General features: G+C 44.6%; 1 protein-coding gene across 2 annotated transcripts in view; it reads left to right on the top strand.

Annotated features, from left to right (window-relative positions):
* LOC111148667 (potassium two pore domain channel subfamily K member 10) overlaps positions 1 to 27851 on the top strand; it is a 126271-nt gene that overhangs the window by 81054 nt on the left and 17366 nt on the right. For both annotated transcript variants that reach the window (XM_022505435.1, XM_022505434.1), the window contains exon 4: positions 6502 to 6662. In XM_022505435.1, coding sequence (XP_022361143.1) covers positions 6502 to 6662 — 161 coding nt within the window. The remainder of the gene's footprint in view (positions 1 to 6501; positions 6663 to 27851) is intronic.

Below are 27851 nucleotides of genomic sequence, written 5' to 3' on the forward strand. Positions count from 1 at the left end.
TGGCTAGAATTCAGATAACATTAAAGAAGCAGCAGAAGAACAGCAGCGTGATAAATGGGGTCCAGCTAACATGTTTTGAACTTTAGTTGAAGCTACCTGCAAGGTGTTAAGAAATAAATGTTGAATCCCTTATTCCCTGGGGGCAGTGCATTTCTGTTTTTGTTGAAGCCAGACTGCATTGGGTTTTCTATTACCTAAGACTGAAAAAGTCCTAAGTAATATACACTTAAGGGGCAGAGATCACAGAGGGTCCATAAGTGTCCTCTGGCCTCGAAGGCCTGTGCCTGACCCTAACCGCCCCCCCACCTTCTTTGGGCCACTCACTCTTAATGTCTTAGACAGAACATCTATTGGATGAGCCTCTGGGTAAAGGCATTTTTGTCCTGGCTTCCTGGGAGGCTCTGTTGCCTCTGTTGTGGGAGGCAGGTAAAAAAACCAATGTTTTCTTACATTATGTAATATCTGTGCATGGGATGAAGACCTTTCCCCCAAACCTGAAGGGAAGGTGGATGCTGAAAGGGAAACTACTACGAAACAAGCATACAAACAAAAAACAGATGAAGATAAAACCCAGCCCCAAGTACAAGTCCACTTTAATATCATGGCTTGGTTTTCTGCTAGAGACTGGGCCCTTGTTCTACACTATGGGTAAAAGCGCTATTTTCTCTCTCACTCTCTCTTTCTCTTCATTGAAAAACAAAGCACTGTAAGTTGAAAATCATTTAGCTGGCTTAATTTTAACTCTGGAGTGGTGGATCTTTGCAAAATCACACAGTTAGAGAATTCTAAATAAAACCTGAGCACAATGATAGTAAGAATAATTATTTGGTGGTAAATTCACTCATCACATATGGTCGCAAGGCTTATAGGAAAGCTCAGAGCCCATGAATTCTTCTAGGTCTTGAGAAATTTTCCACTCTTCAGGGGTTGTGCGGTGGAGTCGCTGGAGCTGAGAAGCTGTCTTTTCATTATTTGTGAAGTATCCAAACATCAACCTGCTTACTTGAGTTCATATAATTTGTGACACAATCCTCTAAACATTTTCCCATATTACTAAGATTCTTTGAAAAACATAATTTTTATTGGGTTCCGTTGGATATACTACCCACACCATAATCACATACTTCTATTTTGTGAGAGTGTAACATCACAGTGAAAATCTTTGTGTGTCAAGTGTGGTCTTCATCTCTGGTTGTTTCCTTGTGAGGATCCCCAAGGAACTGCGGTGTCAAAGGGCATGGACTTTTTAAAGGCTTGCCAAATTGTTTTCCAGAAAGACTCTCATGAGCCGCATGAGGTTATGCACTTGCCAGATATAAGAAAAATGTGTTCATTATTTAGAATGTGTATAGAGAGGTCTTAGGAATAACAGTTTTTTCTGAAAAGCAGCAATACGACTCAATATCAGATGTCTCCTTTATCTGAAGGTATCAAAGTACTTCTTTTCAAACAAAGTTTTCTTACATTCACATATACAAGAAGGCTTACAAATGTGTAGCAAAAAGGAATATATTCAGGCACTTCTCCAAACTAGGAGCAATGCCAGAGGAAGATGAAACTCTGTCCAGTCTTTGCGGAGGGTGCCCTGTCCCCTGTCCCCTTCCTCGGTAACTAATTCTGATGTGGGAAAGTCCCACCTGCTCTTGACTGTTGACTCTGCTGGTGGGTTCCCACCAACTAGGGTTTCTAAGCCAGAGGAATGATGCTCACTCCTTTGTTCAGGTGCTTCCCCACAAGCCACTATTCATAAGGGTGGCAAATGATGCTTTCTTATCAACAGCTATGGGATGCTAGTAGATTTCAGTCTTTGAGACATTTTTGGATTGAATCACCTGACTCTACTGAAATCAGAGAGAGTACCTGCTCAGGTCCCAGATAGTAGCTAGTAACTGTCACTTGCCCAGACTTAATTAAGAGTTGTACCTGCTGGGGCACCTGGGTGGCTCAGTGGGTTAAGTTTCTGCTTTCAGCTCAGGTCATGATCTCAGGGTCCTGGGATCGAGCCCTGCATTGGGCTGTCTGCTCAGCAGGGAGACTGCTTCCCCCTCTCTCTCTGCCTGCCTCTCTGCTTACTTGTGCTCTCTCTCTCTGTCAAATAAATAAGTAAAATATTTAAAAAAAAAGATTAAAAAAAAAGTTGTACCTGCCAAAGTACCTGAGTAGCTATTTCTACTTACCCAGCACCTGAACTGGGGGCTCACCTGTGGCTTTGGAAGGAGCCGTCATTGGGACTAACATTTCCTGAGCGCTCATAGGTGCCAGGCACTGGGATCCACGTAAGTATCTCACCTAGTATCGCATTCAGCATATCCATTACGTACTGTTATTAGCTCAGATGACTGATGAAAAAACAGAGGCTCCAAGATGTCAAGTAACTTGGCCATTATCTCATGGTTAGTAAGCAGGTGAGCCCAGCTACATTCAGTAGGATGAGCTACAAAATTCGTAGGGCCCAGTGTAAAATGAAAATGTGGTCCCTTGTTAAAAAATGATTAAGAAGATCAAAATGGCAACAGCAGATCAATAAACCAAGCATGGGGCCCTTCTTGGTGTCGATGCACAGATTTCACCCCCAGAGAGCCAGGTTAGCACCCCTAGACATTCTGGTTCTAGAATGAACACTCTTCACCAAATAACAGGGTTGAATGGCACATGGTTTGGCAAAGGTCTGACTTTGGCATATAAATAGCAAATGGAAGTGTTACGCAAGAGCGACTCAGGCAGCCTTCTTTAAACACCAGCTTCCTCTTCAAAAAGGGCCAGGATTGTTCTCTGGCTAGAGGTAAACAGAGCCAAGGCCAGCCTTGGTCCTTCTCATTCATAACAGACGGTCCTTGCTGGGTTGGTTCTCTCCTACCAAAAGTCACTGTTTGACTTCTTTTGCTTTCCTTAAAGCCAGTTCTAATGTTCTGTTCTCTCTGGCCAGCTGCCTCTCTTGCCTCCATGTCATCCCATCTCATTTCCCAGATGTTGCTGCCCCTAGCTGTGCTGAGAGATTCCCACACCCCAAATGCAGCAGTGGCCCATCCAACTCACTGAGCCAGCCCCATTGGCGGTACAGACATTCTGTCCCTTGTCCTGGCACTGTGGGAGAACGGTGCAGTTTCTGGAGGGAAAACAGGAACCAACCATCTGTTTTCTCCTGGGGCTTAGTTTTCCCGGAAACATATTGCTCAGAAGTGGTTTCTTCCTACAGAAAACCCCGGGCAAGATGATCATGGCTAATACTTGCTGAGTGCTTACTTTGTGTCATGATTTACATGTATTTAATCTCCACAGGTAACTTATACTTCACATGTAACCCATTTCATCTTTTTTTAAAAAAAGATTTATTTTTTTTTATAGGGGGAGGGGTAGAGAGAGAAAGAGAGAGAATCCCAAGCAGACTCCCTGCTGAGTGCAGAGTCTGCCATCGGGTTTGATCCTGTGACCCTGAGATCATGACCTGAGCTGAAACCAAGAGTCGGTGCCTAACTGACTGAGACAACCAGGTGCCCCTCTTTTCATCTTTAATAGCTGTGCTGTCAATAGCCCCATGTCAGAGGAGGAAAGTGAGGCAGAAAGGTTAAGGAAATCCTCAAGATCCGAGAATCAGGAAGTGGGAGTGTCAGAACAGGAAGCTCTCCAGTCTCTAGTCTCCAGTCTATATAACCGTCACCCCTCTTTCAAGGTTCTGCCAAGGATCCTGGGTGGAGGAGCAGAGCAGTCTTACAGGCTCAGTAAAGTAGAGCCAAATATCCAGGAATGTGGCCTTCCCATTGTCTCAGAGCAAAGCCCCAAAGTGTTAAAAGTCTGGAACAACAGGGTTGAGGGTTCCCCTGGGACAGCTTTCCCATATAGTTCCTCAGAGACAAGAGACACACACACACACACACACACGTACACACACGTACACACACACAATGCACAAACACAGTGTTACTTAAGAATGGCAATTACCTTATGCCCAGTATGAAGTGATGGCCTTGAATGTATTTAAAGACTTATTTGAGTATTAGCGGATTTTACTTAGTGGTGTCCTTACCCAAGATCTTTGTTGTAACTTTAACATAGTGTTCTAGTCTGTGAAACACTGAGTAAATAAGGAGTCAATTGTAGTAATAATACTATGAGTAATACTACTACTTTGCATTCATATGGTACTTTACAGCTCACTGATTTTTCCACATGATCCTCAAACCCCTCTGACATCGGGGTTTGTGGAGGTTGGGAGACTCTGGGGACAACCGGGTGCAGTGAGGTAGAATTGGATCCGGACCCTCTGTCTTCTCTCTCCTTTGTCATGCTCCTTGGACGCTACCAGCAAGTTCCCTGAACACAGTCCTGACCCAGGCAGGGGGGCAGGTCCTCACCAAAAGCTGGGAGAAGTGTGCGCGCTTCTTGTCGTGCTTAACGAGATGCCTATTCAGCAGGCTTGAAGCTTCAGTTTGTTTGCCTGTGCTGTGTCTACGCATGTTTCCTTCTGAGATATTGAGAGGGAAGAAAACCTACCTTCCCTGACAGCGATCAGGCGGCTTGGAGACAGTCAAGCAAGAGTCAGAGATGTTTCCGCAGGTCCCCATCGACCTGTGTGAAGGGAAGCTGTGTAGGCACATTTATTCCCTGGGCAACACTTAGAAAAATGGTTTTGTCCAAGTTCCTGAAAGCACCTGAAAAAAGTTCCAAGAGCCTCTTTTGCACAATTAAATGAAAACGGTGCTGAGTAAAAGGAACGCAAGAGGAGGAAGGCTTGCCTGAACACTCATCTGAGAAATGGAAACTGTAATTTAGATAATTTCATCATAAAAGGTTTGAATGATTCTGACAAGAAAATTGAAAAGGAAAATAGCCAGGTGACTCACCACCCAAAAGCAGACGGCAGCAGCGAGTTCCCGAGTTCCCGAGGCTTGTAGGAGATGCAGGAGGGGCAGCATCAACATTGGCCTTGGCCAATGTGCCGCAAGCCTAACATGCTCGCAACCATGAACCCAGTAACTCACCTATCGCATGGATTTGGAAACGGGCCCCACTTGAGTTACCCTAATAGGGGGGAACTGTTGGGTGACTCTCCAGATGGTAGTTAGCATAATACTGCAATATTCATCGGCAATATTCATTGGCATGAAACTGAATATCGAGAAATTTAGATTCTCATCTCTCTATAACTCATGCCAATACCATAGCCTTTTCCCCTCAGTACTACTTCCCTTAGCCCCATTCACACAGAGGAAGCCCCGTGCTCACTATACAGAATTTACTTAAATAATTGCAGAATTCTTAAGAATGGAGATGTTGGTGTTTTCAAGCAGTATTTGAAATACATATTATAGACATGGCTATAAAAAGATTCTTTTAGGGGCGCCTGGGTGGCTCAGTGGTTTAAAGCCTCTGCCTTTGGCTCAGGTCATGATCCCAGGGTCCTGGGATCGAGCCCGCATCGGGCTCTCTGCTCAGCAGGGAGCCTGCTTCCTCCTCTCTCTCTGCCTGCTTCTCTGTGATCTCCGTCTGTCAAATAAATAAATAAAATCTTCAAAAAAAAAAAAAAAGAAAAAGATTCTTTTATATTCAAACATCCATTCCACCAATAAACATGTCTTTAGCTCCTGATGAAAGAAGCACGTGGGAGGAGAGGCAGGACCCAGACATGGTGCAGAGTTCCCAGTCAAGGAAAAAAGAGTCAAGTAGAGCTAAACATTACCGTCAGTGCGGGAAGATGCACGGTCTTCCTTCGCTGCTCTGCTGTTTTCAGGCTTCTCAGGATGGGGCTATATGATCCCTGGGTCCTTTCTGCATTTGTGCTAGACCACATACCCTGCCTAATTCAGAGCACCCATCAGCCTAGAGAGCCCAATGTGGAAGATAGCCAGTCTGTCAAGTGGAGGGGAGGCTCGTGGGAAGAGACTAAAGGAGAAGCTCTTTTCCAATCTAGAAAGGGCAACGGTGAGCCCTCCTTGGACCTTCACATCTCCCTGAACACATATGTCCAAGATATTTGGTGTTTCTGAAATGGAAGATACTGGTTTTCACCAGCAGTGCAATTCTAGGTGACTGTGAATTTCCTAAAATGTAATCTAATTAAACACATTAAAGATCCAGGAAGGCTGGATCTCCTTAAAACTCTTTCCAGGGAGAGAAGGAAGAGAAGTAAAGGAACAATGTTATGAATGTTAGTTTTTTTTTTAATTGGTTTATTTATTTGACAGAGAGAGACACAGCGAGAGAGGGAACACAAGCAGGGGGAGTGGGAGAGGGAGAAGCAGGCTTCCCGCTGAGCAGGGAGCCTGATGCAGGGCTCGATGCCAGGACCCTGGGATCATGACCTGAGCTGAAGGCAGACATTTCACCGACTGAGCCACCCAGGCGTCCACTGAATGTTAGATTTTTGATGATGCTCCTCTCCCTGAAGCTTGTGCAGCGGGATTGCATAGAATCCCTTTAAGAAATTTGTGGATTCTTTGATTCAGCTCTTTCATTTCTTGGCCACCTCACCACTCTCTCTCTCTCTTTACTGTTTCTCACCAGGGTATGGGAATATTGCTCCAAGCACTGAAGGAGGCAAAATCTTTTGTATTTTATATGCCATCTTTGGAATTCCGCTCTTTGGTTTCTTATTGGCTGGAATTGGAGACCAACTTGGAACCATCTTTGGGAAGAGCATTGCAAGAGTGGAGAAGGTCTTTCGAGTGAGTACCGCATCTATTTAAACCCTCACCTCTGCAATCCAACTGGCTTTTTAGCCTGATGGGATCTAAAACGAATGATTAGGGTGTTATCATATCATTGTCACTTTTTTAAAATAATTTTTTATTTTTTTATTAACATAGAATGTGTTATTAGCCCCAGGGGTACAGGTCTGTGAATCACCAGGTTTACACACTTCCTAGCACATACCCTCCCCAATGTCCATAACCTCACCACCGTCTCCCTACCCCCTCCCACCAGCAACCCTCAGTTTGTTTTGTGAGATTAAGAGTCTCTTATGGTTTGTCTCCCTCCCAATCCCATCTTGTTTCATTTATTCTTTTCATTGTCACTTTTAATGGAAGAGTTTTATGTCGTAATCGTATTTTCTGTTTTGGCCAATGGTAGTCACAAGTACTGTGCCCAAACTCCCTTCTCTTTAGCAGTTTCCTTCTTTACAGTGGTATTTCTGGAATCACAACACAAGAGGGTTAAGTATAGGTGATCCCAAATGAGGTTTTCTGAAGATGGGAGGCGTACTCAGTGCCATCTTAAAGAGGGAAGATAGGTTGCTAAGTGTATTGGCAATAAAGTAAAGAAGTAAATCCATTTGTTTTGTTATTGGAAACTCTTCACTCCTTTTTATTTCTAGGTCTGGTATCTTTAGGCTGATCCTGGCTTCTAAGACCTCTTCCAGAAACCTGCCTTTTCCAGATACTGCCTTCATGCTTTGTATCTGTCTCTTCATGGCCCCACCCTCTCTGTCCTCTCACTTCTGAGTGCTCTCTCAGCAGTAGCATGTACTAACTTATACTAAAGTGTTGATGATTGCCATTATCTTAGTGGGTTTTTTCTTCCTGGGAATACTTACCTTTAAACAAAGGACAAAAACTCAACTCAAGGAATTTATTTACTAAAGTTGGCATTCCTGGCCTCAGTGATGTGTTTGTGGAGAAGATGCCATTGGCTTGGGCTTCTCAATGCCCTTTAACTAACACTTATCCATATGATCTCAGAGGAAACTTGTTTGGCTCAGGTGTAACATCATTTCTGCTCTCTTTTTCGTTACTGACTTAGTTCTTGAGTCTTTCAAACCTTCTTCAGGGAGTTGTTTCTGATGATGACTTAATATTTAAAAGTGACTATTTGAGACCTTTTCGGAATCTAGCAATGATGGGTAAAGATAGATCAGTGGTGAGCTCTAACGCCGCACTTGTTTTTCTCTCAGAGACAAGAACACAACTTCTCTTCAGAAAAAGACAGGGGCACTTCCCAGGTGAGCGGTTTCAGGTTTGAGAGAGTGGAGGAATGGGGCAGGAGAACTAGCTTAGCGCTATCTTTAATGAGCTCAGTGATCCTGGGTGAGCGACCTCAGTTTACTCATTGGTGAGAAAGAGGAGGATAGAATTTGAATCTACTTTAGAAGGTTTTGGTGATGATTGCGTGGAATGATGTATGGAAGAGAGCTTGCAAGGGGCCAGACACAAAGAGTTCAGATCTGCTGTGTATCTGTGTCCCGAAAGAAGCCCTTATTAGCAGCCTAGCCACCCATTTGATTTCCTCTGAGGAGCTCAGTGGTGCGTGGATATTCCTGGAATGTCCCACAGCCTTTGCTCCCAGGTGCTGGCTGGCCAACTGGCTCATTAGAGCATAGGCTTGGGCTCAGTGGTCACCACGGAAACCGTCAAGGCTCAGCTTTTCTGCTTCTCAGATGTTCGGGTCTCCCTAAACCAGACATGGCAAGTCTCCATCTCCAAACCCATCTCCAGGAGCTGTTTTGAGCTTCTCGGAGGTGCCCTGTTAGCCAGGGCCTCATAGCCCTCCAAGTTAGACAGGAGTCTGGTGGATAGAACACTCAGAACAAGATTCAAATGGAGAAACGACTGACCCGGCATTTTTATTTTTATGTAGCTTCTCTAGATCTAAGTTTCCTTATTTGTAGAAAGAAAGGATTGCACTAAAAGCTTTTGAAATTCCCCATTTAGAAAAAAAAATTAGTTACTATATTCTAAATGAAGGAAGAGATTGCCATCATTGTGACCACATCTGCTACTGAATTTGGGGACTAGTTTCCCCTAATGAATTTCAAACTACAAGTAGAGAGTATAAGTCTCCTTCCCTTAAAGCTGCCTCTCAGATGGGTGGTTCGAAGGACTCTGGGACAGAGCCTTAAAAATCCTGCATTTCGTTTTTATGCTGATGGCACTCAGTTCCTTGCAGTGCCATCAAAGACTGGGAGTCTTTTAGGAAGGAAACCGCAGTGTGTTATGGAATTGGCAGACTGAGCTGTATGCATTTGCAGAACATCGGAGGAGGGTGCTGTTGGAAGGGGTGACTGAGTTCCAGGAGGAGGAGAAGCGTGCTTCCTGAATACACAAACAACCCATCTGCACTTCGCTGGCTGCCTGTAGTTTTGGTGGAAAATCTCAAAGCGCTTTGCCATTCATTTAAATGACATCTCAAAGGCCAGCTACTCTTAGATGATTACTTGAAAACTGAAAATTTAAAAAATTTTATAAACTTCGTTGAAGTTGGAGGTTGTGGATTTTTAGTTCCTGTGGGGAAGATACATTTCCCCCTGCCCATCCATTTAAGGATTAAGTCTTTTTCTTCATCTGCTGTGTTTTTTCTCAGCTATAAGGAAGAGACGATTTTTAGTGGAGTAAAGATAAAATATAAAATAAGCCTTCTGGGTGCCTGTGTTCTGAGGTGACATGATTTGGGTCCTTCTCCCTTATCCCAGGTCTGAGCCTCATTTTAAAGAGTTGCTGGAGGTTAATGTATTGTGTAGAAATGCTTTTGGCTACAGAGTAATACAATACCCTCCTACTGGGGTTTATATCAGATGAATAAATAAAACCTTTTTTCCCCTTCTTTTTTTTTCTTCTGAACTCAGAAATAATTGAAAAATGGGGGAGTCAGATGAAGTTTAAGAAGTCAGCTTTATTGCTGATAAGCTGATCGGAGGATATAGCTTTTTTTTTTTTTAAGATTTTATTTATTCATTTAAGAGAGAAAGAGAACATAAGCGGAGATACAGAGAGAGAGGGAGAAGCAGACTCCCTGCTGAGCAGGGAGCCCGACATGGGGCTCCATCCCAGGACCTGGGGATCACAACCTGAGCCCAAGGCAGACCCTGAACAGACTGAGCTACCAGCTGTCCTATAGCTTTGGTTTTGATGCCAAAAAGACTTATTAATCACTTCACCCTGAATCAGAAGGACTGCCCTGCTGTATTAGTTTTCTCTGGATGTGTAACAGATTATCACAATTGCAGAAGCTTTAAACAACACCCATTTATTGTAACACAGTGCTGTAGGTCAGAAGTCCAGGCGGGCTTGGCTGGGTGCTAGGCTCAGCAGAGCATGGGGCTGAAATGAAGGTGTCGGCTGGGTTGGGCTCTGGATCTGGGGAAGAATCTGCTTCCACTCTCATTCAGATTTTGGCAAAAATCAGTTGCCAGTGGTCGTGGGACTGAGATTCCTGTGTCCTTGCTGGCTGTCAGGTGGAGGCCACCCATTCTCAGCTTCTAGGAGATATCTGAATTCCTTGGCACATGGCCCCTCCATCTTTAAAGCGAACATGGGATTCTTCTGGTGTTTTGTATCTCTCTGACTTCCCTTTGTCTCTCTGCCACCAACCTGAGAAAGTGCCCTGCTTTTAAGGCTCCTGTGATTTGATTAGGCTTATGTGGATAATTTTCCTATCTTAAGGTCAACTGTGCCATATGATATATCATAGTTATGGGAGTGGTAGCTCATCACAGCAGAGGTCCTGGGGATTAGGGTGGGATATTTTTATGGGCCATTTTAGAAATTCCATCTCTTCTAGTCATCGGCAGCCCAGGCCCCGTCAATGAGAGCAGGGTCAGCCCCAGTAACCTTGCTAAATCATAGAGAGAAAATCAAAGTATACCTCTATGTAGCAGATGGTTTCAGATGGGAGAAGAAGGGGACTGAGGTGAAGGAGCTTAGTTCCTTCCACCAAGGCCACCTGTAAGTCACTTGTCTGACTGAGCCACCAGAATGTTCCTCTGGCTGGAGTCCTTTCACGTGGAACATGAGTTCAGGAAGATAGACATTGCCCCAACACTGATTAACCATGAGTTAAAGTTCAACACTTACTTATCTTGCATAGCGAGAAGCCTGGAGGAAGGTTGTTTCTGGTTTTGTGCAGTGAGAAGTTGAGGATCGTGGTACCATTTCTGATGTACAGACTTTTCCCCCTACACCACCAAGCAATTCTTTGATGCCAGCTGGTTGTCCTACAGTTCAACTGAATTCTGACTCTATCTACTTAGAGGTAACATCAGATCCTGTAGGTTAAGGGCTCAGTCCCAAGATGGCCCTTCACTTCAGATTCCAGGCATGAGTCCAGGTTGTTCCCCATGCTTCTGACCACATGGCTGTCCATCACAGATTCCCACAATCCCTTCCTTGGGTTCAATAAATCTGCTACAGTGGCTCACAGAACTCAGGAAACCAGTGTACTCACTAGATTACAAGTTTGTTCCAAAGGATTGTAAAGGTTATAAGTCAACAGCCAGATGAGAACATGCGTAGAGAGTTTCTGAATAAAGGAGCCTCTGTCCCTTTAGTAGCGCATAGACGCTTTCTGGTTCACCAGCCTGGAAGCTCCTAGAATTGCCTCCTTTTGGGTTTTTATGGAGGCTTCACTACCAAGGCATGATTGACTCAATCATTGGCCATTAGTGATTGATTCAACCTTCAGCCCCTTCCCACTCCTCAGAATCAGGGGGTGGGAATGAAAGTTTCAAATGTCTATTTCTGGTTTGTTCCACTGGCAACCAGCCCCCATCCCTAGGTGATCCAAAAGTCATGTCATTGATGTAACAAAAAACACCTTTGTCACTGTCATCACAGGAAATTCCGAGGGTTTTAGGACCTTTGTGCCAGTCATGGGAGGAAGACCAAATGTTTGCTTCCTGTTATGAATCACAACTCCACATGAGTTTACCCATGTTTTGTTCTCTCTTTCTGCTCTGCTGTCCTTGGCATATTATCTTTTCAACATGGTTTGCAAGATGGCTGCCTCAGGACTAAATATCATGTTTTCACTCAGTCACATTTAAGGCAAGACAAATGTCTCCTTTTATGGGAGGAAAAACCTTCCCTAGAAGTTACCCTGCAGACTTCCCTCTGTCTCACTGATCAGGACTGGGTCGTATGACCATTCCCACCTATAAGGGAAGTTAAGAAAGTGCGTATCTGACAGAGAAGCATGGGATCCATTGATTGAGACCCGTGGTTCTCAAAGTCTAGTTCCCTGGACCATCAGCATCAGTATTCTCTGGGAACTTGTTGGAAATGAAAATTCTTACCAAAATTGGGGTCCAGCAATCTGTGTCTACCAAGCTTTCTGGGTGATTCTGATGCCTGCTAAAGTTTCAGAACCCTTGGCACAGAGGAATCATTTTCATCTCCTGGGGCTGACTACCTTGCTATGAGGAACAAAATGAGAATTCTGGTAGCAAAGAAGAAGTTGGGGTAAACAAATGACAGCATCTGGGTCAGGTGCCAGTCAACTACTAGCTGCACAGACCACTCATAGGGAAGCTATCTTCCCTCCTTGTCATAACTCAGGTGGTCTTTGGGATCCTTGAATCTGTCAGGGAAGACTGCCTTATGCTGGGGTATCCAACAATTCTATCTTTCTCCCACCCTTGCAAGAGCTGCTGTAACCCTGGGAACCCACCAGGCTGAGGAAGAGTGCTGGGCATTGCACCCTGGCTCTTAGGAGCTTTTGTCTTTTGGCCCATTGGCTCCAACTAATCACTCAGCCCCACCCAACCACAAAGGGGGCCTGGAATGCATTGTTTGAGCTCCAGGAAGTGATTTCCAGGATGAGAAAATGCATGAGTACAAGTGATGTCCAGGATTATCTGTGTGCCCCACTCTAGGGTGATGAGCATCCTTAAAATTTAGGTGCAGTTGGCCTTTGGGTCACTCTTTGGGGAACACTACTCTGTGAGGCTCATTTCACATCTGAGAAATGGAGCCCATGATTAGTTAAATGACATGCCTAGATCCACATAGTGAGTTGGGGGTATACCCTGGACTTGAACCAGTAATCCTGCCTTAACCTCTTCCAGGTGGGCCAAAAATATTTACTGTCAAATATATTAATCCATGCTAGGAAACCAATGTAGAGTGTAAGATTTTTGAACATGTCGTGCTAACTTATGGAGATGATTTATAAGTATTTATAGAACATAAAGCAAAAATAATTCTTCCTGGGTTTCCAGAGGGAAATCTGGGCAGTTAGCAAGGAAGATAATTATTTGGGATTTTAAATAAGGCTGGCCTTGGGTTCTGAAGCAGATTTTGGAAGTGGGAAGCTTCTCCCTCTCCCCGCTGTGGGCGGGCTCTTTTGCTGGGCCAGGCCGACTATCACCTGATAGGATGGTATAGGAAACCTGGTCAGATTTGGGACTAGATCCCATTTTCTTGCTCTGAGCTGGACTTTGGCCTCTGGTGGGAAGCAGCTGCCTCTCTTTATCTGGCTGAACAGGAAGCTTTTTTGATATTACCTTTAAAACCAAGAGACACCCTTTTTCTTCTTTGGCCTCTTACCCCCATGGTTATAGCAGAAATGTTTATTTGGAGCCAAAGGAGCTTTGGTTTAGCTGACAAATAATAACACATTACCCTAGGCTTATCAGTGCCATGATTGTTTGGGGACTTTAGAGGCTGTGAGATGCTTAAGATGGGGTGATGACAGTCTCAATCTGCTAATGATGTTCAATTAGTGGGCTAATCAATCACTTTGGATTGCAGGCAGGGGGCTGGTGGTGGAAGCCAAGGACTGCTGGGGGCCCTTGCCATGTGCCTGGCATGAGTCAGGGAAGGACTCTGAAGGGCACACATGGCAGGAGCCTTCTGTTACTTGCAAGTGCTCTTTGAGCTAGCCCCTAGGGGCAACGGGCTTAACTCAAAAGAACTGTCATTTCAAGAAGAGAAAAGCTCTTGTTTTGGAAACTGGGTATTCTTTTCAGCTCTGTGGGTTCAGCTACAATTTCTGGTTCTATCAGTAGTGGAGGCATTCATCCAGTATTAGTTATGCACACCAGCCTAAAGAGGTGGGGGGAGGGCGAGGTGGTGGGCTGAGAGTGCCCAAGTGTGAGTGTGTGTGTGTGTGTGCACATACGTGTACGTGTCTGTTTGCCTCTGTATCACACCTACATTGGTGTATACTGTATTGAAAATTCCTGAGACATAACTCAGTGGAATTCATGCTACATGGATGGTGTGGGTTTATTTTGATCAGAGAAAAGATCCTGGTTTTAATGTGAACAATTGCTTTCTTACTTTCCCTCAGGGACTGGAAGGGGGTGGGAGTTAATCGTTTTAAAAACAATTTCAAGGAAGGTAAATATTTTTAAAGCTTTATCAAGCAGGCCTCTTCTAAATTAGTTTAAGGATATTGTCTGGCTTTAATGATAAGCATGGATGTGAACTTGAGACAAATCCATAAATGACATTCACAAACCAGACTGCACAACATCTTTTTTTTTTTTTAAAGATTTTATTTCTTTATTTGAGAGAGAGAGAAAGAGAGAGAGAGCGAGCACGAGCAGAGGGAGCGGCAAATGGAGAGGGATAGGTAGACTCCCCGCCGAGCAGAGAGCCTGATGTGGGACTCGATCCCAGGCCCCTGGGATCATGACTTGACTGGAAGGCAGCTGCTTAACTGACTGAGCCACCTGGGTACCCCACTGAACAACATTTTGTTAATGACAGACTATGACACAGTCTATCCATGAATGACCCCCTCTTTTCTCTCTTCCTGTAAGTCAAGGTTGCTCAGCCTTGGCATGATTGACACTTGGGACTGGATTATTGTCATGAGCCCTGCCCTGTGTATTGTACGACGTTTGGTGGCATCTCTGGCTTCCACTCCTAGATGTTGGGGCCATGAGTCCCCCTAGTTATGACAGCCAAAAACATCTCCACACATTAATAAATGTCCCCTTGGGGCAAAATTGGCCCAGTTAAGCCACAGCTCTGCTGAAATGTGAGGGGTCGGTTGCCTCACAGGTCCCAAGATGCATGCCCAGCTCCCCTGGCTAAATCTTCCACTTGATTCCAGGGTCCCTACCAATGGTCTTAACTGCTTCTTCAGTGTTGGTGCCATTCCTGCCCAGAGCTCTCCTCTCTCACATGGGTCCTTAAAGAGAGCTTTAGAAATGTTATTCTCTGGGAATAAGATCATTTCTCCCCCATGAAGGAAAATGCCTGGGGCCTGACCCTGATGATATACATACAGTGATTGTTCCGGCTGACATTTTTTAGCAGGCAAACCAACTCAGCATTGATGTTAGCTGACACCCTAAGGACCCATCGAATGTGTGATTCTTCCTCTCTCTTGGTTCATCTTTGGGAGCTAGCTGGTGTCTGTTTGGTGTTTCCTGTTACCATCTGAGATCGCTGTAGGCTTTAATGGCTTTTAAAATGCATTTCACTCTTTTCTATAAACATTAAAGCTCTCAAACTCTGCCTAAAGTATAACTATACTAAAGTATAAATACTGCCCACATAGTATTTAACATTTAAACATTTTTAGGGCAGCTTTAACAAAGTCTTTCTCTCTCTGGTAAGCTTTAATCGCAGGTAACTTCTGGGAATCTGATTGTTACTTAGGGATGGCCAATCGCTTGTGAACTCCTATGTGTAGGACCTTTGTAGAGAGTCTTGGATTTGTCATTTGGCTAGTAGGATTTAGTCGAGGTCAGACTGAGTATTATGGCACTTCAGTAGCGAAGTCTAGAGATGAGTTACTAATTTGCTTCGAGAGTTTACAGTATCCTGGACCCTGGGTTGTGAGCTTCACCCAAAGTCATCTGCACTACAGCCTTCCCAGAGAGACCATTATCATCTTCTTAATCTTATGAGATTGGAATGCTTAGACTGCTCTGTGACCTGCCCAAGGTCACCCAGCCCATAAGCAATAGAGCAAGGATTCCAAAGCAGGTGACCATGCCCCAGTGTGCATGCATAGACTTAGTCTTTCCACTCTTCTTCCTTCCTTCTTTCTCTTATAAGGTAAGGTTGGCATCTGAGGGTTCAGAAGAGTCTCCATGAAAGATTTTGTAAGATCTGGGGACAGATAAAGATGGCTTGTTGAGAAAAAGTTAGTATTGGCCTTGTCTTTCTCTGCTTTCCAAGGGTTTTGGTTTTCCAACCTCATATGATCTGTCGATACTTTGAGTTGGACAATAGCCTCTGATTCTTCTCTGTGCACCTGTGCTATCTCCCTACTATTGGTTCATTATTAGCAAACATCTCCTTCTTTTTTTTTTTTTTTTAAAGATTTTATTTATTTATTTAACAGACAGATCACAGGTAGGCAGAGAGGTAAGCAGAGAGAGAGACGGGAGGAAGCAGGCTCCCCGCGGAGCAGAGAGCCCGATGCGGGGCTCGATCCCAGAACCCTGGGATCATGACCTGAGCCGAAGGCAGAGGCTTTAACCCACTGAGCCACCCAGGCGCCCCCAAACATCTCCTTCTTGCTGTTCTCTTGTCTTGGACATTCATCTAGGATTTAAATGCCCCTTTGCTCATGTCTAGTTTGTGACTAATGTGGAGGTGAGCTCATAAGAGAGGGGCTTATGCTGTCCCAATGGCTGCTTTGTCTTGGGCCACCTGCGAGAGAGAAGTTGCCAGGCAGATGATATTCTGCACTCTCTGCTCTTTACCTCATTGCCCACTCATACAACTCACTTAGTGTTGACAATAAGAGGAACACAAAGCTCAAAGCCAAGCCTCTTGGTGATCTGAGACAGTTGGTCTTGCCCTCAAAAGCATTCTCTTTTTCCTGGTTTTATTAGGTTGTCTCAACGCTCTGCTTCAATGATTTTAAGAATGTGGAGTTTGAAGGAACCGACACCAAGACCTTAATTCTCAGTGGGGATTTAACTCAGTCCTAAACTCAAGAAATGTTGTAGAAGAAGCTTTTCCTCAACGGTCATCCAGTGGAGGAAAGTCTGGGGAAGATTTTTATGGATATTCATTATCTGTTAGGACTTGCCCATTGAACACATGATCACTTTCTAGAATCTCAGGGGTATTATTAAGACATTTTATATCTGTGCATGTTGGGGCCACCGCAAGTCCAGTGATGCTTTAGATCTACCACATGGTAACCTTTTCCTAAAACTTCCAGGCACTGGGTGCCTGGGTGGCTTAGTTGGTTAAGTGTCTGCCTTCAGCTCAGGTCATGATCTTAGGGTCCTGGAATTGAGTCCCGCACTGGGCTCCCTGCTCAGCGGGGAGACAGCTTCCCCCTCTCCCCTGCTCCCTGCTTGTGATCTCTCTCTCTCTCGGATAAATAAATACAATCTTTAAAAAATAAAACTTCCAGGTACTTTTGAGTTAATGAATTTAATGCAAGAATTTTATTAGGACTCACATTTTTTTTATTAGTCTCATAAAACCAGCTTAACAGGTGGATGATGATTTCCCATGTTCACCCTTCATCACCAATTTTTACAGGCTAGTTTGGTCACGCTGGAAGGCACTGATATAATAGAGTAATAATCCTTTGCCTTTTTATAGAACTCTTTTCTCTTTTTTGGTTACATATGTCAATGTTAAAAAAAAGTGTTGTTTTTTTTTTTTCTTTTCACGTTTAGCCTCATACTACCTCTGTGAGTCAAGCAAGTAATAACCCACTCCAGTGTAGCTTACAACAAATTAAAATTGAGAAACGCCCTTGTTGAGCTGAGTCTGCCCATCACAGTGCTGGGTATATGATCAGCATATTTATACCAGGGCAGCAACGAACATGAGTTCTAAGCAACTGTATGTCAGTAGTCATTGATAAATTTCCCATTGCTTGAGGAAAGGGAGATTGTTTAGAAGACATCCAGGTTCTGAGAGCTCTGTGTAAGGCAGGGCTGGCTCAGTTCAGTCTAGCCTAGGACATGTGCATTCCTGTTAGAGGAAACACACTTTGTCTTTCTGGTGTAAATGCTTTGCTTTTTATTTTCTGCAAAGAGCTTCATTTGTGCATCACAGCCTTTTTAAAAAAAATTATTTTTATTTTTTTATTTTTTATAAACATATAATATATTTTTATCCCCAGGGGTACAGGTCTGTGAATCGCCAGGCTTACACACTTCACAGCACTCACCATATGTCCCCAATGTCCATAACCCCACGCCCCTTCTCCCAACCCCCCTCCCCCCAGCAACTCTCAGTTTGTTTTGTGAGATTAAGAGTCACTTATGGTTTGTCTCCCTCCCAATCCCATCTTGTTTCATTTATTCTTCTCCTACCCACTTAGCCCCCCATGTTGTATCTCCACTTCCTCATATCAGGGAGATCATATGATAGTTGTCTTTCTCCGATTGACTTATTTCGCTAAGCATGATACCCTCTAGTTCCATCCACGTCATCGCAAATGGCAAGATTTCATTTCTTTTGATGGCTACATAGTATTCCATTGTGTATATATACCACATCTTCTTTATCCATTTATCTGTTGATGGACATCTAGGTTCTTTCCATAGTTTGGCTATTGTAGACATCGCTGCTATAAACATTCGGGTGCACGTGCCCCTTCGGATCACTACCTTTGTATCTTTAGGGTAAATACCCAGTAGTGCAATTGCTGGGTCATAGGGTAGTTCTATTTTCAACTTTCTGAGGAACCTCCATGCTGTTTTCCAGAGTGGTTGCACCAGCTTGCATTCCCACCAAAAGTGTAGGAGGGTTCCCCTTTCTCTGCATCCTCACCAGCATCTGTCATTTCCTGACTTGTTAATTTTAGCCATTCTGACTGGTGTGAGGTGATATCTCACGGTGGTTTTGATTTGTATTTCCCTGATGCCGAGTGATATGGAGCACTTTTTCATGTGTCTGTTGGCCATCTGGATGTCTTCCTTGCAGAAATGTCTGTTCGTGTCTTCTGCCCATTTCTTGATTGGATTATTTGTTCTTTGGGTGTTGAGTTTGCTAAGTTATTTATAGATTTTGGACACTAGCCCTTTATGCATCACAGCCTTTTTGACTTAATGGTTTTGCACTATGTCTTGGGAGTTCACTGCTGAGATCTTGCTAGCACAGAAATGTGGTTCTCACCCTGTGGGTAGTAGGTTCATAGGGGCCTGAGGTGCTATTTTAAAGAATCAGAGAATTACTTCTTGTGCTTCAAACATGGCTGGTAGATAGAATAAATAGTACATCTCAGCATATATACTACCCTTTTTCGAACGTACGTGGAGGAATCATCATTAAGAATTCAATCAGTGGGCACAAAACATTCTATTGTGTGGGTATTGAGGAATTTCTTTTTAATGTTTAAAAGGGATTCATATACTCTGGGGCACCTGGGTGGCTCAGTGGGTTAAGGCCTCTGCCTTCAGCTCAGGTCATGATCTCAGGGTCCTGGGATCGAGCCCCACATTGGGCTCTCTGCTCAGCGGGGAGCCTGCTTCCTCCTCTCTCTCTCTCTCTCTCTCTCTGCCTGCCTCTTTGCCTACTTGTGATCTGTCAAGTAAATAAATAAAATCTTAAAAAAAAAAAGGGATTCTTATACTCAAAAAAGTTGAGTACAAAGGGACTGAGCAAAACTGGCTTTTTAAATCAGCGCTTTTTCCTTGCCATTCTCCCCCCCGCCCCCCACAGAATTAACATTTTGAAACATTCTGTTTCAAAGAGGTTTTCTTCTCATTTAAGGTACCCCAGGAGTTAGTGGGATAATTTAGAACGTTGCTTCAATGTTTTTCCTTGTGCATATTTTTTTTTTCCTGTGGGAAATTTACCATTTTCACCATTTAAAAATGTAGGTTCAGTGGCATTAACAACATTCACATTGTTGTGCAAACATCACCACCTCTCACCTCCAGAACTTTTTCATCCTCCCAGACTGAAACACTGTACTCATCCAACACTCACTCCTCACTCTGCCCTCTCCCAGCCCCCTGGCAACTGCTGTTCTATTTTATGTCTTTGAGAATTTGGCCACTCTGGAGACCTCCTATAAGTGGAATTGGGCAGGACTTGTCCTTTTGTGACTGCTTTGTTTCATTAGCGTCATGTCTTTAAGGAGTCCTGCATGTTGTAACACAAGTCACAATTTCCATCCTTTTTAAGGCTTGGCGATATTGCACTCTGTGTATATACCACGTTTTTGTTTATCTGTTCAACCACCGGTGGACACTTGGGTTGCTTCACCTTTTGGCTGTTGGGAATAATGCGGCTATGAGCACAAGTGTGCAAATATCTCTCTGAGTCCCTGTTTTCAGTTTCTTTGAGCCAGACCTAGATGTGGAATTCCTGGGTCATACGGTCATTCTATGTTTAATAGTTTGAGGACCGGCCAGACTGTTTTGCACAATGCTGCACAATTTTACATGCCCACTAGCAAAGCACACAGGTTCCAATTTCTCTACATCCTCACCAGCACTTGTTTTCTGCTTTTTTCCCTTTTCTTCCACTTTCAAAGGCTGCAGAGACAGCATTTGATAAATCGCTGATTCCTCCTCATGTCCTGGCTGCCCCAACAGATGCCATCCGGTCACACTGGAGGCAAAATGGCAAGGCGGTCTTGCGGCCTTGTGGCTCGTCTCCCTCTTGCACCTGCCCTCCTAGCCCCCCACCCTCTGCTCCATCTGCATCCCTGTGCTTTTCCCCATCGTGCTTCCTCAGCTCCGGCCCTGCAGCAGAGCTGCTGGCAGGGAGGGCAGCCCGACGCCAGGCCAACTGGGGTCTCTGCATGCTGGGGACGTCCGGTGTCCACCTGGCCTTGCTGTTGCTCTGACACTGTTTTATCTGCCTCGCAATGTTTCATTCTCCAGCTTCCCATTGTGGCTGCTCCTTCCTACCTCTCCCCGGGTCACTTTAACAAGCCATTATCAAATAATACCTTCTGGGTTCTCAACACTGGGGTATGTGATGAGGCACAGGAGACCCTCCTTCCCTGGGAAGAAACATAGATAAAGACTGACGTCCATGATGAGATGGGGGCTCAGGTAGACTCCCTCTGGAGCCACTGCCTCAATGCCTAAGCCCTGATCCACCACTTACCAGCCATGTGCCTTGGGCTATGCCCCTTTTTCTTTTAAAAATTTTTTTTTAAATTTTTAAAATTAAGATTTTAATTTAAATTCCAGTATAGTTAACATACAGTAGTATATTAGTGTCAAGTATACAATATAGGGATTCAGCACTTCCTTGCAACACCTCGCGCTCATCACGGCAGGTGTACTACTTAATCCCCATCACCTATTTCACCCATCCCCCCCCCCCCCCCAGGAACCATCCGTTTGCTCTCTACAGTTAAGAGTCTGATTCTTGGTTTGTCTCTCTCTTTTTTTCTCTTTGCTCATTTGCTTTATTTCTTAAATTTCATATATGAGTAAAATCATATGATATTTGTTTTTCTCTGACTTATTTTGCTTAATATTGTACCTTCTAGCTCCATCCATATTGTTGCAAATGGCAAGATTTCATTCCCTTTTATGGCTGAATAATATTCGATTGTGTATATGTGTGTGTGTGTGTGTGTGTGTGTGTGTGTGTGTGTGTGTGTACGTACACATTACATCTTCTTTATCTATTCATAAATGGACACTTGGGCTGCTTCCATAATTTGACTATTGTAAATAATGCTGCTATAAACATAGAGGTGCATGTTCCCCTTTAGTTAGTGTTTTTGTATTTTTTTGGGTAAATGCCCAGTCATGTGATTACTTGATCGTAGGGTAGTTCTATTTTTTAATTTTTTAAGGAACCTCCATACTGTTTTCCATAATGTCTGTACCAGTTTGCGTTCCAAGCAACAGTGCACGAGGGTTCCTATTTCTCCATATCCTCGCCACACCTGTTGTTTCTTATGTTGTTGATTTTAGCCATTCTGACAGGTGTGAGGTGATAACTGTAGTTTTGATTTGCATTTCCCTGATGATGAGTGATGTTGCACATCTTTTCATGTGTCTGTTGGCCCTCTGGATGTCTTCTTTGGAGAAATGTCTGTTCCTGTCTTCTACCCATTTTTAAATTAGATTATTTCTTTTTGGGGTGTTGATTTTTATAAGTTCTTTATGTATTTTGGATACTAACCCTTTATCAGATATGTCATTTGCAAATGCCTTCTCCCATCCTATAGGTTGTCTTTCAGGTTTTTGTTTTGTTTTTTATTTTCATTTTTTTTTTTCCTGTCAGCTTTGCTGATTATTTGTCTTCACTGTGCAGAAGCTTTTTATTTTGATAAAGCCCCAATAGTTTAATTTTGCTTTTATTTCCTGTGCCTCAGGAGACCTGTCTAGAAAAATATTGCTGTGGCTGATGTCAGAGAAATTACTGCCTGTGTTCTCTATGATTTTTATGGTTTCAGGTCTCACGTTTAGGTCTTTAATGCATTTTGAATTTATTTTTGTGCGTGGTGTCAGAAAGTGGTCCAGGATCACTCTTTTGCAGGTAGCAGTTTTCTCAACACCATTTGTTGAAGTGTCTGTCTTTTCCCATTGGACATTCTTGCATCCTTTGTTGAAGATTGATTGACCATATAACTGTGGGTTTATTTCGGAGTCTTTTATTCTGTTCCATTGATCTATGTGCCTATTTTTGTGCCCATTTCTTTATTTGAAAAATGAGGTTAAAGTTTAGCTCCCTCTTTTCCTACTTAGTTGATGCCTGAGAGCCTGCCTGATACCTGGTCAGCACTCAGTAAATGCTGCTCCTGTCAGGACAATTGTGCCACTAGTGATGGGGGCCCAGAGGAGGGACTTGTGAATTCTAGCTTGTGTTTGACATCACACACACCTTCAGTGCAGCACCTGTCTTATGTTGCATAACAATGGGTTGTTCTTTTTAAGAAAAGCATACGGGCCTTGAATGTAGAACTTCTATGCCTTTTCTTTTCCTGTACCCTTGCCATACCTGCTCAACACTAAGCACTATGGAGGCATCCATACTTCAGTAAATACTTACTAGGATTGTGTATTGGTTGGAGAAGGGGAGATGAATCAGATTCCTTTCCATGCACCCAGGGTGCACAGGCCGTGCAGCACCCCCACAAATCTGAATGCAGAAGAGATGCTTGCTGATGCTGCTCTCAGTCCTACCCTTCTTGGGAATGGGCTTGGAGGTGCATGGGCTGGAGGAGTTTAGGGAGCAGCAGTAACAGAGGGAATATGATAGGCAGGAGGGCTTGCATCTGGGACAAAGCTCGTTATCAGACATTGTCCTACAAAGAAAAGATGCCTTGGCCAGGACTCAGAGAAAGAATACAGGTCTGAGTGTGCCCCTGCTGTTCTGTCTGAGCTCTGCATCTTTGGGTGCACTTAATAGGCTGTAAATGTATATGCCAACGTATCCATGACGTCCCATCACGTATGTAGATTCCAGTAAAAGGAAAGTCAAAGAATGAAAAAGAATTTATTTTAGCTACATGCTGATTGCCTCTCAGCTTGGGTGTGCTTTCCCTAGACCTTGAAGACAAGGGCCAGTTCATATTTTTAATAAAGCATCAAAATGTTCCCAGACTTTCTTCCCAAAAGACACCTGGCCCCCAAATATCAAAAGGGGCTTTGCTGTGCCCTGCCCTGTCTCTCGTGTTCCGATCCTATGTGCTTGCCGCTATGGGTCTGTTTCAATGGAGTGAGATCCCCTAGGTTAGTTGTTTCTGTTCCTTGGCACAAGTGAATTATTTTGTTTTGTTTTTTAAAGTAGGCTCCACACCCAGCATGAAGCCAAGTGTGAGGCTTGAACTCACAACCTTGAGATTAAGACCTGAGCTGAGATCAAGAATTGGAACTTTAACCGACTGAGCCCCCCAGGTGTCCCAGCAGTAGTGAATTTAACAGAAACATCAATAGTCCTTCTATTTGGCTGCCTACCTATCTGCACCTCCACCCCTCCAACAGCCTGGTTACCTCTTCCTGCTTAGTAGGTACAAACAAATGTGTTGGGCATCTCCGGTCAGTCAACAGGACTTTCCCTTCCAATTTAACACCACTTTGCCTTGTAGTCTGAATAAGGAACGGGGCCATAGAGCATGCAGTTAAAAAAAGGATAGAAATTTATGTATGATTTTAAGAATAGAGTACAGAGAGCTTCTGTGTGATTTTTTTTTAAAATGAATTTTACTGAGTACTGAAACAGAGTTGGCAGCAACGCTAACAAGAAAGCAAGTATCAACATTTAAAATAAAACGCAGACCTATCAAGGCCATATGGCGTTCTCGCAGGGGTCTGGCCACTTTCTTTGGCATTCGTCCTTTTTCTGACATCGCCGTTTGCTTCTTGCCTCTGCTGCTTTGGGTTCTGTATTTCTGTGAGGCACATTTCTCTTTTACCTTCCTTTGGAGGCTTGTGAACCTTTTCTCCAGGGAAGAGGAGGAAGAGGACCTGTCCAGATGGCCCCATAACCATGTGACACCTGCTTCTGGGAGCCACTGTGGGGGGCAGTTTGAGGGCTATGAGATTGCCGCCCTGCCTGAAGAGTGGGCACACTGCTTCCTATCCCTTTTCTATTTTTAAAAAATGATCACATGCATTTAGTGTTAATCATATTTCTAGAAATGTCTTGAATTCAAATTCTTCTCTTATTACTAGGGAAGCAACAAAAAGGTGAACTGACTAACCATATTTTGTGAAAAGCTCGTATCAAAATTAAAAAAAAAAGCTATAGTCAGCATGCTTTCTTGGAATGAGGTCCTTGAGGGCTGTATTTGGGGGCGAGATCTCCGCTCCCGAAGGGGAAAGCCAAAAGGCCCGTGTCTACACTGAATGTGCTGTGATCTCATCTTGGGATGGGGTATTTATGGTGCTTTGGACAGTCCCCATAACCCTCCAGCTTTGAGGGTAAATGTCAGCTCTTCAGGGAGGTTTTTCTGACTTTATTTATTTATTTGTGAGAGAGAGAGAGAGAGAGAGTGAGCGCACAAGCAGGGGGAGCAGCAGGCAGAGGGAGGAGGCAGGCTCTCTGCTGAACAAGGAGCCCAATGTGGGACTCGATCCCAGGACCCTGGGATCATGACCTGAGCTGAAGGCAGATGCTTATCTGGCTGAGCCATGCAGGCACCCCTTTTTTTCTGGCTTTTAAATGAGGTCAGCACCCGGAACTCCCATAGCACTTTATACACCCCTAGAATAACATTCATCTCCTCAAATTGGAGTTACATGTTTGATGCCTGCCGTCCCCGTCAGCCTGAGAGCTTCTGGGGAGCCCCGTCCTGTCTGTTCCTCAGCACAGTCTCCAGCCCAGCTCCTGGCACCCGGAGAGCCTGTAGTCCATACTCAATGACTGAGTGAATGAGCATCGTCATACATTTTGGTAGGGAAGATGACCTGGAAACCAAAGGTCGCATCATGTGCCAATGAATGTCAATGGAAAAAAAAATGCCCTGGGTTTAACCTCTGAATTGCCATTATTTTGACGGGAGGGTGGTCCAGTAGGGGACCTGTCCCCTGACATTGCTTATTGCACATGGCATATGGTATTTATGTACCAGGGACTTTTGTCTCATCAGGCAATACCCATAAGTGAAATTCTACAGACTCTTCGAGTCGACCTCGAATGCGATGTACAGTTGATTTTCATCCGGTGCTTCTCAACCCCATCATACCCAACACCCTCTTTTATAGCAAGTGTTCCTTGGTGCCCATTTACAACATTGAAATGAACCTCAAGGAGAGTGCAACTGATGTACGCCTTTAATTCTGCCAGTTTCAATATTACTTTCTAGCTCCAATATGAAGGAGAGATAAAAGGTAGGCCATTTAGAATAAAATAATATGCTTTAGTCATAGATACTTGGTCATGAAACCCTCTGGGAGCCACCAGAGCGGTGAGTTCCTCCACTCCAGCCGTGGGTCAGCTCAGGTGTGTCCTCCCAGTGATGAAGATGCCACAGGGGATGTCCCCCCCCTCCTCATGATGTCCTTTTCCAAAAGGGAGAACAATTCAGAGCAGGGTTCCAATTAGTCAAAGTTCAGCCTTTTTGCAATGTAGGTTGGAGTCATAGTCTTATAAAATTCAGCCTATATTGAAGTCATGCTGAAAAAAAAAATTGTGCGCACACGTGCGCATGTATGTATATTTATACGTGAAAGGGAGTTAAGTTCTCAGGTCAGTAAGTATAAACACGAAGTTTCCTCAGAGGGATAGTCAAAACTCACACGAAATCTGGGGTTGTTGTCTGGTGTGGCACCGGCTCTCGCAGACAGGATGTCTGAACCTTCTCGCCCCCTCCTGCCGCAGGCCAGGAGGGCCCTTCTGATCGGTGTGATGACCAAAAACACCTCACAGATTTTCCAGTCACATCCTACAGTGTTATACTCTAAATGGGGTTGCAAGGGGAGAAAAAAGCCATCCAGGGAGCTCCTATGTAGCTTCAGGAGTACATGCGTATAATTTCTATCCTTGTGTAAATAGCCACGTTCAAATAGTCTGGACTCTCCCACTAAGACAGTTCCGTGCTATTAATATTCAGTTTCATCCTGCAAATGTGTACTGTGTGACATGTGCGTATGTCCATCGTCTGGGTCTCTGTGTAATATGTTCCCCTTCTAGCATCTGACGTGACAAAACCCTGACAAGTATATCTCTTGGTGGCGCAACAGTTTTATTTTATGTCCTTCGTACGCTAGCTTCCCTTCAACAGCTGCTCTCCTGCTTTCCCTGGGTGCTAACAAAGAGGCAGCAAGTGTAGAAGACACACTGCATATTTGATACAACGATAGGGAGACACACATGTAGCTGGACAGCAAATGGGGGACGTGCGGGTCCGTTGACCTGGGAACGCACCGGAACAGAGACAGCTGGAGGAGATGGGACACTCCAGCCAGAAGGCAGAGGGCTTCCTGCAGGAGGCAAAAGTGGAATTGTGTTCTGAGGAGCCAACAGGAGTTTGACAAGCGTAGAAAGGGGAAGAACATCCCAGCAGACAGAACAGAAGCATGACACGAGACTGTGAGCATCAGTAACTGATTCATTCTCTTTAGTGAGTAAGCTGCGAAAATATCTGGAATTTTAGGCAAGACGGAGAAGGCCAGTGGCTGCTTGCCAACAGTGGGGCTCCCCGGCACTTCTGCTCAGGAAGGGGGTGGCCACGTCCTGTGGGATGAGGAGGTGGCAGGACAGCAGGCAGGATGCAATTACCGCCTTGGAACAAGGCCATGTCCTCGCGGCGGCCACCGCCACTGCTGGCAAATTGTCCCTGGGATCCTGAAGGCGTAGATGAGGCCCCTCTCTTCACTTTCCTGTGGGAAGTATAGACTCCTTCTCTCCTCCAGTTTTTCCTCAAGGGCATGGCCATCATCTCTTTCCCAAAAGAAAAGACAGGCTTCCTTGTCAAAGACTTTGGTGTGATTTCTCAAGGGAGCCACGTAACATTCAGGGGCACGGTTCCCCCTGTTGCCTCTCTCCCTTTTCTCCTCCTTATCCCTCTCCCTTCCAGCCTTTCCTTTTTCCTTCGTTGCAAAGATGACAAAGACAACATGGCCATCGTAGAGACTTTGGAAAACAATACAAAGAAGAAAATAAAATCACATAAGACCCATCGTCCAAAGAGATCTACTGTTCACATGTTGGTAATTGTGCTTAGGAATCTTTTCTCTCTGCATCTTTAGCCCCAAATGCAGCTGCACTGGCAGCCGGCAGACCCCACCACAGCCCCCCTTCCCAGGGTCCTCTGCCCTCTGGTGCCTGCGGGGGCTGTCCCTGACGTGTGCCCAGACCTGGCTGCAGCCTGTGTCTTCCCTGTTCACTTGTCTGGGTTGCCAGTCTCCGCGCTGACCGGCAGCCTCTCTGGGCAGTGCCCCTGGTCCCCTCCTGCAGGGGCCAGACCCTCTGCCTCAGCTGGCCCAGGGTCTGATCCTGCTCTCTCCAACTCTCCTTCCCAGGAATGCTTTCATCCCCTTCCACACCACAGCTGAAACTAGCTGTCATTTCTGACAGGACTTCTCTGAAGACTTAGAAATCTTGGGAGATTGCCCAAGCAGTTATATACCATGTCACATTCAAGTTCGGGCTGGTCTTGGAGTTCAGAGTTCTCTGCCTGTCATGAGGACCCCTTGGGGCTATGTCTCTGACCTGCCTGCCGGAGGTGGAGACCGGCTTACCCTGACCTCCAGGAGAGGCACCTGCAGGCAGGCAGCTTAGCTGATTGAAGAGAAACCAATTAATGGATAATTTAAGCAGAAAAAAAAATTTTTTTTAAGGGTG

This window comes from Enhydra lutris, unplaced genomic scaffold, assembly GCF_002288905.1.
Source record: "Enhydra lutris kenyoni isolate GAN:26980312 unplaced genomic scaffold, ASM228890v2 scaffoldscaffold20, whole genome shotgun sequence".
Lineage (NCBI taxonomy): Eukaryota > Metazoa > Chordata > Mammalia > Carnivora > Mustelidae > Enhydra > Enhydra lutris.